Here is a 12,746-nt window from a genome sequence, read left to right as displayed (position 1 = left end):
CCTACTACAGCCCTGCTTTGACAGTTTGACAGTTTTTAACCTGTGTTCCTGGACTCAAAAAACTGTTAGGGTATAACTAAACTTACAACTAATTATTTTACAATCGACAGCTTGATAAGTTGTACAATAGACTAATGACACTTTAATTATTGATATCTGGAATTAACATTTTTACTAGTAACAATGTAATTTTTGATATCAAAAATTATATTTCTACTAGTGAGAAATCAAATCAATTCTTGATATCAACAATTGATTTTGAATGGCAGTCTATGGTGACATTTCACTAGTGAAAATTCAATTGTTGATATCAAGAATTACATTTTTGATATCAAAAATTCAATTGTAATTCTTTCTATCAACAATTCATATCCTGGAAATGAATAAAAGTTAAAATGGCTTGCCATAATTAGTTTACTAGTTGATGACGTTCTTTCCTGCCACTTGTGACGTCGCGTGCAAAGTATGAATAGGGGAGGAGCACGACACCGCACAACACACACACACACTTCCCCTGCAGTTGTCGGAACTGCCATTTCATTTAGAGGGTAACGTTTTGTCTTTGGTAACGTTATAGTCTTGCACAAACAGATTCAATGGCACTACGTTCAGCACGTGATTCTCAAATATTTATAATTGGATGCGGCATCTCGGGAATTGGTGCTGCTCAGAAACTACTAAAACACGGGTTTCATAATGTTCACATCATAGAAGCGACTGCAAGAAGCGGTGGGAGAATACGAACGGGAAGACTGGGTAACGTTACTGTCATGTTGGCTGCAGTAGTTATGATTTCAAATTTGAGAAAATTATTTTTCTTTAATTACTGTTGAGGACATTGAGCTTTTGGTAATTTGTCATCATCGAATGACTCCGATGACTCTCTTATCTACCGTCTCTTAGGCCTTGTGCCCAGTCCACCAAAGCGTTTTTAGCCAGCTGAAATCGCCTAGGGCCGTGTGTTTAGGGAGCTGAAAACGTTGCACTTTTAGAAAAAGGGGTTATAGGGATCTTTACTCAACTGCAAAGGACCTTTTATGCAAAACAAATTATGATTATGACAAGAAAGAACCCTTTTGGCGCAAAGGTTCTTTATAGGCTATTATTCTGCAACATTTTGCAGTTGTGATTAAATTATTGTTTATTAAACTGGTGTAGTACTAAGTTATTATCACATTTTAATCATGCTGATTTTTGGAGGATAAAAACTGAAATGGCACTCTTTGTCTGATATTGATTAATTACATTTTTAACCCCCATATCTTAAATTTTGTGATCATTCACATGCATTGCATTTTAGGGGTTCCATATACAGTGCGTAGCGCTAAAGGTTCTTACTTTTATGATTTTCTTCGGGCGCTTCGCTTGAGAGCGTTCTGGCAGCGCAGCGTTTTTCCGTTGAGACTTTTCGTTGCTATGATACAGAATATCTGCAGCACAGTTAACTTGTAACTGATTTCGTAACGTTAGATAATTTGTTTTTAATACTAAAAATATATTTTTCATCCATTTTGTTCGGTTAGCTCTGCTGGTTTATGTTGTTGTAGAAGAATGTTGTGACAGTTAAGTTAGTCGGACAATATTTCTACAAGTAGTTTTAATAACTACAATATTTCCTGGCCACAATTTACACACACACACACACACAAAATGTTTTGCTTGTTTCATGTGTTGTTTCAATTATAATTGTTTAATGTTTACATTATGCTGAAATTGTGACAACTTTTTCTATATAATGTGACAATATGTTTCACTATTGATGATTGAGGCACAACAGGTGTATTCAATTCAGTAGATTTTTTGTTGCCAAGATTAGAATGTAGGCCTACCCTGAGAAAAATCTCCATCTATGCCCGTCACATTTATTTTTATCAAATTTATTTCTTTTGTTCAAGGTCATAACATTGTAGAGATTGGCGCCAACTGGATCCATGGCCCTTCGAAAGAAAACCCAGTGTTTCGTTTGGCATGTGACTACCAGCTCCTTGACAAAGAATCCATGTCTGAAGAAAACCAGGCCATTGACGTTGGTGGTCATCCATTGTTTGCTCCCAACTGGTTTACCAGTTCAGGTCAGAAACTGGGGCCTGAGACGATGGGGCCAGCGGTGGAGTTGTTCATGAACTTACTGGAAAGGAGCCAGCAGTTCCATGACAGTGGTGGAGAACCTCTGCCGAGTGTTGGGGAGTTTATCAAGGCAGAGGCTGAACGGCTGGCCCAGGAGGAGTGGAAGGAGGACCAGGGTAACACTGCGATAAGAATGGCCATGATAAACACACTGCTCAAGCTGGAGTGCTGTGTCAGTGGAACACACACAATGGATGATGTTGGTTTGGGAGCCTTTGGCACGTATAAGACTCTTCCAGGACTGGACTGCATTTTCCCAGAGTGAGTGATCAGTCTTAGAGCCTTTCTTGTACATTTTTGAATCAAGGGTCTCAAATATCCATTTGCAACAATTATTTCTTAAATCGTTTTAAGTTTTCTAAATGTGTCCATGCACTCTTTTTCCACCTAGAGGTTATGAAGGTTTAATTGATCACATGATGAAGGAACTTCCCAATGACATAGTCTCGTACAACAAGCCAGTGAAGTGCATTCACTGGAACTACACTGAGAATGGACCAGACACTAAAGGAATGCTGTTTCCCATTACGATTGAATGTGTTAATGGAGAGACGTTTGCAGCAGACCATGTAATTGTCACCATCCCACTGGGTATGCACAGTACATTCAGCTTTAGCATGACTTGTTCGCATAGTTAAAGGGTTAGTTCAACCTAAAATAAAATTATCCCATAATTTACTCCAATGTTCTCAACAAGAACAAACGAGAACATTTAAAGAGAAATGTTGGACTCAGAGGAGCTTGAGTTTGTTGCCCAGCTTTATTTGTTTGAAACTGGAGATGCGTCTACTCTCGCCTAGTTTATGCATCCTACGTCATGCGTCAGGGTCAGAGTTCAATCTTCCGCCAGAACTCGACTCGTCTTTATTTAAATTTCCTAAAAACAATCACATCAAGAAGCGGTGGATTATTTTTGTGAAGAGCCAACCTTGATGGAGAGCTGAGGATGACCCGCCTCTGTAGAGATCATTTTACACGGGATAGTTGTATAAACTTTCATCGGAGACAACTGGGATTCGCTGATAATCCACTGTTACTGGTGAATGGGGCCGAACCGACTATCTCCCGCCTCTCCCACCATGTCCCCGTCCCGAAAGCAGTATCACCTAATAGAGCGTCACAGTCCCGCCCACAGCTCGAGAGAGCGTTGGTGCCGGAAGTAAATTTCCCATTCATTTTTCCCATTGACATTTTGTAAAATCCATATCTAAAGAGTATTAGAACATGGCTATCAGATTATTGGTTCTCTTATTTTCATTGTCACTTGACAACTTTCATTTAATATAGGTTAATATAAATAATTGTCTTTTTATTATAAAGTTGTATTCTTTATATTATATTGATTTTCATTGTATCATGAATGAAAATAAATAATTTTCATAATGTTTATAAATTCTTATTACTTTCTGCACATTCATCTGATGTGCTGTTCCATTACAGGGTACCTGAAGAAGCACCAGAACACTTTTTTAAGTCCTCCACTTCCACTGCAAAAATTGCATTCCATCCAGAGAATGGGCTTTGGTACCAATAACAAGATCTTTCTTGAGTTTGAGCAACCTTTCTGGGAAGAAGATTGTGAGTGGATCTATCTCGTATGGGAGGACGAGACCCGTCTTACGGATGTTGTTTCAGACGTTAAGATGTCCTGGATTAGAAAATTGAGTGGGTTCACTGTGCTGAAGCCCACAGAGAGGTAAACATAATCTTTGAATTTTCTTCCATATTGCCATTTAAACCATTATGAATGATTTTCTGACGTTGCATTGTGCAGATATGGATACGTGCTCTGTGGATGGATTGCAGGGCGGGAATCAGAGTACATGGAAACTCTGTCTGAATTTGAAGTGCTGCACACAGTCACACAGGTCCTTCGCTTATTTACTGGTAAACAAAAACATTTTTTACGAGTTGATAGGATATCGTTGAGTCCAAAAGTCAGAGACCATATGCGAAATGTTGAATTAAAAATAAAATCTAATGCTTGTGTAAATTTGTGACTGCATGAAAATAATGTATACATAAACAGTCTTTTATAACACTTTTCAGGTAATCCAACTATTACACCAAGGAAGCTTTTAAGATCTCAGTGGTTCCATGATCCCTATTCCTGTGGATCTTACAGCTATGTGGCCAAAGGTTGCTCAGGATATGACATCGATAACCTTGCTGAACCGTTGCCGCTGAAAGGCTCAAATTCTAAGGTTTGTCAATGTTTAGCCAAGCATCTGTACTTCATTCTTCTGAGTTATATGCTGTTTCTTTCTTTACTCTTAAACTTGCTTTAAATTACTTAATTGATAATATCTTATAACATGAATGACACTTTGTTTTTGCAGCCTTTGCAGGTGTTATTTGCAGGAGAAGCCACACACAGGTCTTTCTTCTCAACAGTGCATGGAGCGCTGCTAAGTGGCTGGAGAGAAGCAGAACGTCTTATATCTCACTACATTCCTGCCTCTGGGTCATTCTCATCTAAACTGTGAAAACTGCTTGAGTTCTGAATAGCTGGATGGATTGACAAAAGTCATTTTCATTAAAACTGATTCTGTGCCTTAAAAGGGGAATAGAAGGAAATCATATAACTGAATTATTTAAAGCATCATGAATGTACTGCATGACGTGTTAAGTTTCAGTCAGCTCGTTCAACAAATGATGATTTTGTGATTTATGAAAAAAACGTCGCACACCTGCAGTTGGTAGGTGTGTAGGAAAAAACAACCAAAAAAAAAAAAATCTGTCGAAAATATGCCAAGAGAAGAGGAGACCGAAACGTTGTTGAATAAAAAGTTTTTGATATGCAAGTGTGTCAAAATTACAAATAATTTCTCTCTGAATTCCTTTACTTTGCACAAATGTTAATTGTTTTTTGTGATCTGAAAATATTTTTTATATTAAAGAAATTTTCTAATACTTCACAAAGCGTGTGTTTGTTTTGTGTTTTATAGTTTAAAATATAACGAGGTTAAAAATAAATCAAGCTTACCTGGTTAAATTTTGCATTGAAATTGTGCATGGTCATGTTTACACTAATGTAAGATCATCAAAATGGTTCAGTCAGGTGAAGTCATACCCCTTCTTGAGATGGGCCTAGATCAAGGAAGGAAACATCGTAACTAGTAGCCCTACTGTTAATTTAAAATATTTGGACATTACAAATATCACCATAACTGTATTTACATTAAATACAAACCACTTAAGGCAAAGCAAAATCAAATAAAAATGAGTAGTGTGGATAATTCTTTTGTTTGTGCACAAACAGGGGAGAATGAGCTTTGGGATGTGCTGATTTCACAGTATGCAGTTTTTTAGTTCGAGTTAAATTTCATACCAGGAGCCTGTAAAACAAAAAGTATTTTAAAACTGATCTTGAATATGGGAATCCGTTCTTGTTTAACCTAGAATTTATGTAATGTTTTTGTCAGACCCACCCTGTAGGTGGCGGTATGCACATATGTAGTTGCTTCTCAACTCCTCACCAAAGCCACCGAAGAAGAAGATTCAGCGATGGAAATATGCCTTATCTTTCCAATAGACAACAATAAAAGTAACTTTCCTGAATGCCAATAACTGGTGAGTGGACTGCCACACTCCTGCAACTGCAACATTTCTGTTTATTTGTTACCTAAACAAAACTAAATAGAAACAATGACAGTTTTATTTTTGCGGTGATGTCACAAAATGTTTATTTACCACGGTTTCATCGTTCAACAGAGCACTTAACAACTGCCTTTTTTTGTTATAGTTCTGGTTCAGCCTTCGAAGGGATTCATGTCCAGTCTCAAAAACAATTACTAAAGCTGAATGAGAGCTTTAAATCTGTTCATCAAAAGACTTTGTTGAAATGGAGCAAAGTTTGCCATCTGCAGAAGCAATCTCACAGCACTTAGTGAGTGGATGCTTAAAAAGTGAAAATGGATTGCAAACAGACTTCATTCAGTCAGAAATAGAAGTTAAAGTGGAACCTGATCAATATGACTCCTCATCGCTTGATGTGAATGAACTAGAAACATTTCCGCGTTCTCCTGGACATGTCAAGGAGGAGATTTTGGACCATGGCCTTCAACTCTTACCAGATGGCCTAATGCCTCCAGTTGAGATGGATGAAGACCTTGAAATCGCAACAAACTCACACACTTCTCCAGATAAACCAAACAGAAGAACTGGTTCATCAAGCAAAAGAAAAAAACATACAGACAAACAAGGAAAAAGAAAAGCAACTAATGCATCAAGCCATACAATGAGATGTCCGACTGAGCAGAGTAAGAAAACGAATTCTAATGTGTCAAGTGAAGGAATCAAATGTTTAATAATGCAGGGAAATGCCACACACCATCCAGAGAAATCAGGTAAAACCAGAACATCCATTAAACAGCACAAAGAAGACCAATTTATTTGTGAAACCTGTGGGAAAGAATTCCAGCGGTCAGATCTTCTCACGGATCACATGAAAATTCACAGGCGACAGAAGCCGTACACGTGTGATCAGTGCGAAATGAAGTTCGCTAAGCCCTCTTATTTGAAAATACACTTGCGTAGACATGCCGGTGACAGGCCTTTTCCGTGTGACCAGTGTGAGAAGAGGTTTTTTGACATCTATGACTTAAGGGTGCACCAGAGAGATCACACTGGAGAGAGACCTTATACGTGCTCCGAGTGTGGGAAAGGTTTTAAACGCATTTACATACTTAACAAACATAAACGGACCCACTCCAAGGAGAAACCTTTCCAGTGCTCTGTGTGTGGTAAAGCATACAAATATGGGTACAGTTACAGGTTGCATATGAAAGACCATCTTGACTAGGGTCCATGTGTGTTGGCATATAACAACAAAAGGGTCTAAATTTTTTTTTTATTCCTTCTTCAAAGGAAGATGATTTTCCTATGTAAAGTGTAAAATGTGCTTAAAAAGTTATTGGATTTGAGCGGGTCTTTTTTTAATGTATTTTTTTATGTGGATTGAATCATTGATGAGTTTGTTCCACTCTCGAAGAATCCAGCTAATGAAGTTGTCCAGTGATTTATAGTAGACCATACTCTTGCTTATTAAATATATTTCATGTTTTAAAAGCAGGTTTCTGTGACCTTTCTGTTGCAAGCTTGCATTAAATATTAGGGGATTGCAGACCTAAGTCTCAATTCTCTTTCTGACAATTTGTGTTTAAAGAAATAGTTCAAAAGAATTAAATGTGACAAATCAGTATAAAATTAACTGCTTATTTGTTTATCATATGAAGTATCAACACTGTAAAAACAAACCTTCATTGAATGAATTATTGATAGAATGGTAATGGTTTGGATATAATGTAATTTCGCTATATTCTGTATTTCTATGTATCATCAAGATTTTGAGGTCAGTAAAACATTTTTTTTGTTTTTCTTTGCATTTCATATTCTCTATAAGGCTTTATTTATTTGATCAAAATAGTAAGAACTGATTTTGCGATATAATAATAAATAATATACATGATAAAATATAATTTATCATGTATTCAGTGTCGCATGATTCTTAATAAATCTATATCTAGATTATTAAATCGATGTGCAACTCTTGTTCTGCTTAAAATTTATGGGCAAATAGTGTTACTTTGTTTTCAGCATTCTTTAATGAATAGAAGGTTCAAAAGAACAGCATTTATTTAAATTCAAAATCTTTCAAAAAATTCAACATCGTCACTTTTTACAGACCTCAAACTTTTGAACAGTAGTGTGTGTGTGTGTGTGTGTGTGTGTATATATATATATATATATATATATATATTTGTTTTTTTACTGGACATAATTTTATTTCAACCTGTATGACTTCTGTGAAACCAAAAGAAGACTCCTCCCCCTATACAATGAAAGTCAATTCTGGACCCCACCGACTTGCATTGTAAGAAGAAAAGCAGTTGAAATATTCTTCAAATTGTTTCATGTTGTGTTCTGTAGAAGAAAGAAAATCATACTGGTTTGAAATGACTTCTTCATGTTGGAGTGAGCTATTATTTTAACATTTCTCCACCAGAGGGAGGCCAACTCTGCACGTTATGACCTCTCCTGATTTCACTTTTAGTTTTGAGTAAGCAAAGGCCCAATATGCAGCCAGTGACTGTTCAAATCTAAATGTTGACTACAAAAAGGATATGTCTTTTTATATTAAAAGTTGCATCTTCTGAAAACAATTTTAGTGTGAAGTAATATGTAGTGTATTGGATCAGATCGGTTTATACTGTGCAAGAGAAAAGAGAAAGTTGAATGTGTGTTTTAAGGTGGAATCATGTAAGTGATATGATATACTGTTTGTGCTACAAGATTAAATCACATCAATAATTACCATTGATATGTTGAATTTGCTTGTAATTTTAATTATGCCAATGTAACTGTTTGTGCTTGTGTTTATATTTTTACAGTTTTGTCCATGGTGCACCAAAAGGCTGAGGTTACAGGTTCACTAACAGAAGAATATGAATCCATTGCTGACCCTGATTTAGAATCGGAGATCTCTGATAGTGATGTCCCAGAAAGCAGCAGTGTCCCAGATGTGGCAGAGGGTCAGAAAACTCTCCTCACAGACTTTGAGTTCTCATCTGAGGAATCCTGTGATGAGGAGGAGAGTGAAAATCGCTTTAGTCGATGGAGCAAAGGAGACTCTTATTGGAGCAAATATCCTCCACAAAGTGACACCAGGACTTTCTCAGAGAGCTGTCAAGGACCTGCACTAGGGGCTTTACTGGTGACACCTAAAGATGCCTGGGAACTTTTCATAAGCGATAACATCATTGATGAAATCGTGCAATGCACCAACTTTGGTGGACAGAGAGCAGCGTCAACAAAAGGCAAAGTTTGGCAAAAGGTCACTAAAGAAGAGCTAAATGCCTTTATTGGTCTAAGCCTTCTCATCGGTTTGGAGAGAAACGGTGATGTCCCAGTACGGGAACTGTTTATGGATCCGTTACATAACCCACTGTTTAGAGCTACCATGTCTGTTGGAAGATATGAAGACCTTCACGGATGCATGCAGTTTGATGATAAGAAAACCAGAGTGCTAAGAGAGGCATCAGACCACTTGGCAGCCTTCCGAAATGTGTGGGACATGTTCCTGATCAACTGTAGGAAAGGGTTCATCCCCAAGGATTGTGTCACTGTGGGTGAGCAGCTCGTGCCATTCCGGGGAAGATGCAAGTTTCTGCAACACTGGCCAAGACTCCCCACCAAGTATGGCATAAAAATCTTTTGGATGTGCGATGCCGAGGTTCCCTACGCCATTGATGCTGTCATCTACACAGGCAGGCAGCTAGGAGAAGAGACTGAAGAGAACCTTGCAGAGAACACAGTTCTGAGGTTGTCCAGTGGACTTCAGCAAAAAGGTATTGTTTTTTTTTTCTCCACAACTTTTTGTGATTTGTAAGGAATAATGTGTTACCAGTATAAGGCTCAATATCAGTTTTTTTTTAATTGATACATATACAGGAAAGATGTATTAAATTGATCAAAAGTGCCTTTACAGTCATAACAGGAAAATAATTCAGCAAAGTTTGTGTCGTAGTCCAGCTTAAGAATGTTCAGTGATGGTTTATTTTTGTTGTTATTAATTAAGTTTTTAATTTAGTTCATTTATATATATAGCCGTTCTGGGGAAAATCGTGATTTCATCATCCAGCTCAGTTCAGTTCTCATATAATGGTGTCAAGGCAGGCAAATCAATAATATTGCAACATGACATCATGACTTTTGCGTAAACATACACGCCACTTTCAAGTCAAGTGGCGTGTTATCTATACACATTTTGAGCTATCCGCGTGCATGTACACGCCGTTAATACCCGAGTGATTCCGTGTGCATGTACTCGCCGTTAAATGTCCGAGCGAAACGAAGCAAAATGTAGATCTACATCTGGGGAGCGATATTTTTTTTTCCTAGGATGGTAGGGGAAGACTCATAAATGCTATTAACCCCAGTGACGGGTAGGTTTAGGGATGGGGTTGGGGTAGGTCATATATTTATATATACAGTAATGTAACGCTAAGTCAACGGGGTTCATAAACACGCTGAAAAGCGATTATGTGTGTTGATAGCACGCCAAAAATGGAAATACGAATTGGCGTGACATACACCCGCAATTTCATGAGATCAGTCTGAATATTGTTAAATAAATGAATGTCCCCGACTAAGCAAGCCAAAAGCTAAAGGTGACAGTTGCAAGGAACCAGAACTCCATCAAGCTGAATGGAGAAAACATTTAGAAAATTGTAATAGTTTTTCAAAATATTATATACTTTATATGCACTTAAGATTCAGCAGTGGGGGAAACAGTGGTACAGGAAGTAGCCATTTAGCTGGCGGTTTGATCCAAAGCCACTATCTCTAAATTTACCCTTTGGAACACTTAACTGCCTTTCTCAAAAGCACATAACTTCATACTAGTTCACTTATTGTCGGGATCAAACCTGCAGCCTTCTAGATACCAGCCCTGAACCTTAAACACTGCCATATCATTGTTTTTGTGTTACCTAACTGTTGCTTTTTTATGTTTGTTTCTCATGATAGGTCTCAACATTACAATAGAAAGCTACTTAGCCAGTATCCCCCTGGCAGAGATTCTTTTTGAGAAAAACTTGACCATGGTTGGGACCCTTCACCATAAGAATCCACATGTGCCACCGATTATGAAGCCATCCAAGTTACGGGCGCTGCATACCTCTGAGTTTGGTTTTTGTGGCAATGTGTCCATGGTGAGCTATGTACCAAAAAAAAAAAAGGCTGAGATTTTTTTAAGTACGTTGCATACCAGCGAAGCACTGAATGAAACGGGTGTTAAAAACAAGCCAGAGGTCCTTCACTATTACAACCGCACCAAAGGAGGAGTCAACAATGTTCAGCAAATGGCCAACAATTATGCCTGCAAGCGGCGTACGAAGAGATGGCCCATGCTGTTGTGGTATAACATGTTGAATATTGCCATTGTAAACTCCTTCTCCATTTTCAATGCTCAGCACCCTAGCTTCATGGGAAGTGGTCATAACACCCAGCGGATGTTCATAAAAGAGCTGGTGAAAGAGCTTGTAGCGCCTCAGATTCATAGGCGCAAAGAAAGCCATGGATTATCCAAGAACATCCTTGAGGCCATGGGGAGATGTGGGGTGCCCACATCGCTGTCAGCTGTCACTTTCACACACGAAATCCAAGAACAGGGCTGTCAGAAAAGAAGAAGAAAGAGATGTTATTACTGTCGATCTAAAAGAGACAGAAAAGTGAGCAGCCACTGTTGTGAATGTAGTAAACCTGTCTGCAGAGATCACAGTCACATGGTAGTGATTTGCTACCAGTGCATGCCTTAGCAGTTTCAATGTCTTTCTGTATTGATAATGAGTGTATTTTTGACAAGTTACATTTCTAAAAGATTTTTGAAGTGATTTTGTTTAAAAGATTCAATGTGTATCATACTGTAAATATGGGTTCTTCAAATATTTGAGTTAAAGCTGCAGTCCGTAATATAATAAGCAAGCGAGTACATCATGAATCCATTTTCCAAACCGTGTCTTTGTCTAATCCTGAATTACTAGTACACCTATAATAATTGTTGATATTCTGACTATTTTAGACTTGAACGGGTGGTACCACTGTGGATTAACCCAGTACCTGCGCAATTCGTCATAGTCATAAACAGAGAAGTAGGTTCGGCTACAATGTTCTTCCGCAAGATGCTTGCGATTCTCAACGCCAAAAATATGAGTACGACTGTAGCTTCAATTTTGAATTAATATTTAATTGCACCATGTAAATTTGACATTCATCTTTTTATATACAATGTTGAATTAATTGATATTTAACAGTTTTATGGATTAAACTTGATTGAACATATTGTGGGTAATAGCTGTTCATTTTAAATCAGCTTGGTGAATAAAGTGTTCTAAAGTGTCTGCAAAAGGACAAGTCGAGTATATTAACAAAGCCACATGGTGGAGCAAAAATCAGTTGGCGATTCAAGATTACCAAGAGAAACTTCAGGTGAGTTAATCAAATGTTGAAATAATCAGCTTGTGTTGTAGTCTTTTAGATTATTTTGAAAACCTTCTAGTCCAGAAAAATACAACTTTTATGTTCTTTCTTTCTTATAGCTATTAATTATATAATACGTCTGTGCTTCAGTGTGGTGGATTAAATTCAAAACAAATGTTCATTGTTAAACTAATATTTGATTTATCTTTTTTTTTTTTTTTTTCCCAGGTGTTTTTAAGGCACATTTTCTCTGGGGTCTGTTTGTGGGTCATCATCATCATTTAAGACTCTCACCCCTGTTGTTAAATAAACAAAGCCATTTGCTTACACCAGCCTATTGGCTTCCTTAAGGTGTTTAGTTTCACATATACTAACCTGTTTCATATGAACTGGTGTCAAATTTTTTGTTTTGTGGAGGGGGATTTTCTAAAGCGTTTTAGTGGTTTTATTTCCTCTAATATTAAGCATAGGAGTAAAACTATTAAATATCATTAAAATGCTTATGAAATAGTTGATAAATAGTTATTATAGTAATTAAAACAATTGTAAGCTATAAAATCGCGAACTAAGCCATTTTTTGTAAGAAGTTGCATTTTTAAATAGGTTCCGTCGTCAACATGAATATTCTGTTCATGTTA

At 37.3% G+C, this 12,746-nt stretch overlaps 2 protein-coding genes across 4 annotated transcripts; both read left to right on the top strand.

Moving 5' to 3' along the window:
• Positions 1-467: 467 nt before the first annotated feature.
• On the top strand, positions 468-5,049 carry paox (polyamine oxidase). Of its 2 annotated transcripts, none has more exons than XM_039672564.2 (7): positions 468-756; positions 1,896-2,388; positions 2,519-2,718; positions 3,568-3,823; positions 3,902-4,014; positions 4,177-4,331; positions 4,467-5,049. In XM_039672564.2, exons 1-7 carry the CDS (start codon positions 597-599, stop codon positions 4,611-4,613), a joined length of 1,524 nt encoding a protein of 507 aa, XP_039528498.1. In that variant the 5' UTR covers positions 468-596; the 3' UTR covers positions 4,614-5,049. The 2 variants fall into 2 exon arrangements, with proteins under 2 accessions (XP_039528498.1, XP_088973231.1); XM_089117105.1 differs by having other exon boundaries at positions 487-548.
• A 526-nt stretch (positions 5,050-5,575) lies between these two features.
• On the top strand, positions 5,576-12,540 carry LOC120479789 (piggyBac transposable element-derived protein 4). Of its 2 annotated transcripts, XM_039672568.2 has the most exons (4): positions 5,576-5,700; positions 5,873-6,389; positions 8,520-9,476; positions 10,657-12,532. In XM_039672568.2, the coding sequence occupies exons 2-4, from the start codon at positions 5,972-5,974 to the stop codon at positions 11,445-11,447; spliced, it is 2,166 nt and encodes a 721-aa protein (XP_039528502.2). In that variant the 5' UTR covers positions 5,576-5,700; positions 5,873-5,971; the 3' UTR covers positions 11,448-12,532. The 2 variants fall into 2 exon arrangements, with proteins under 2 accessions (XP_039528502.2, XP_088973230.1); XM_089117104.1 differs by lacking the exon at positions 5,873-6,389 and having other exon boundaries at positions 5,598-5,700; positions 10,657-12,540.
• Positions 12,541-12,746: the final 206 nt, after the last annotated feature.

This window comes from Pimephales promelas, chromosome 11 (genome assembly GCF_988280905.1).
Source record: "Pimephales promelas chromosome 11, fPimPro1.hap1.1, whole genome shotgun sequence".
NCBI lineage: Eukaryota > Metazoa > Chordata > Actinopteri > Cypriniformes > Leuciscidae > Pimephales > Pimephales promelas.
Note: the sequence above shows the minus strand (reverse complement) of the source record. Positions and strands in the feature narration are given on the sequence as shown.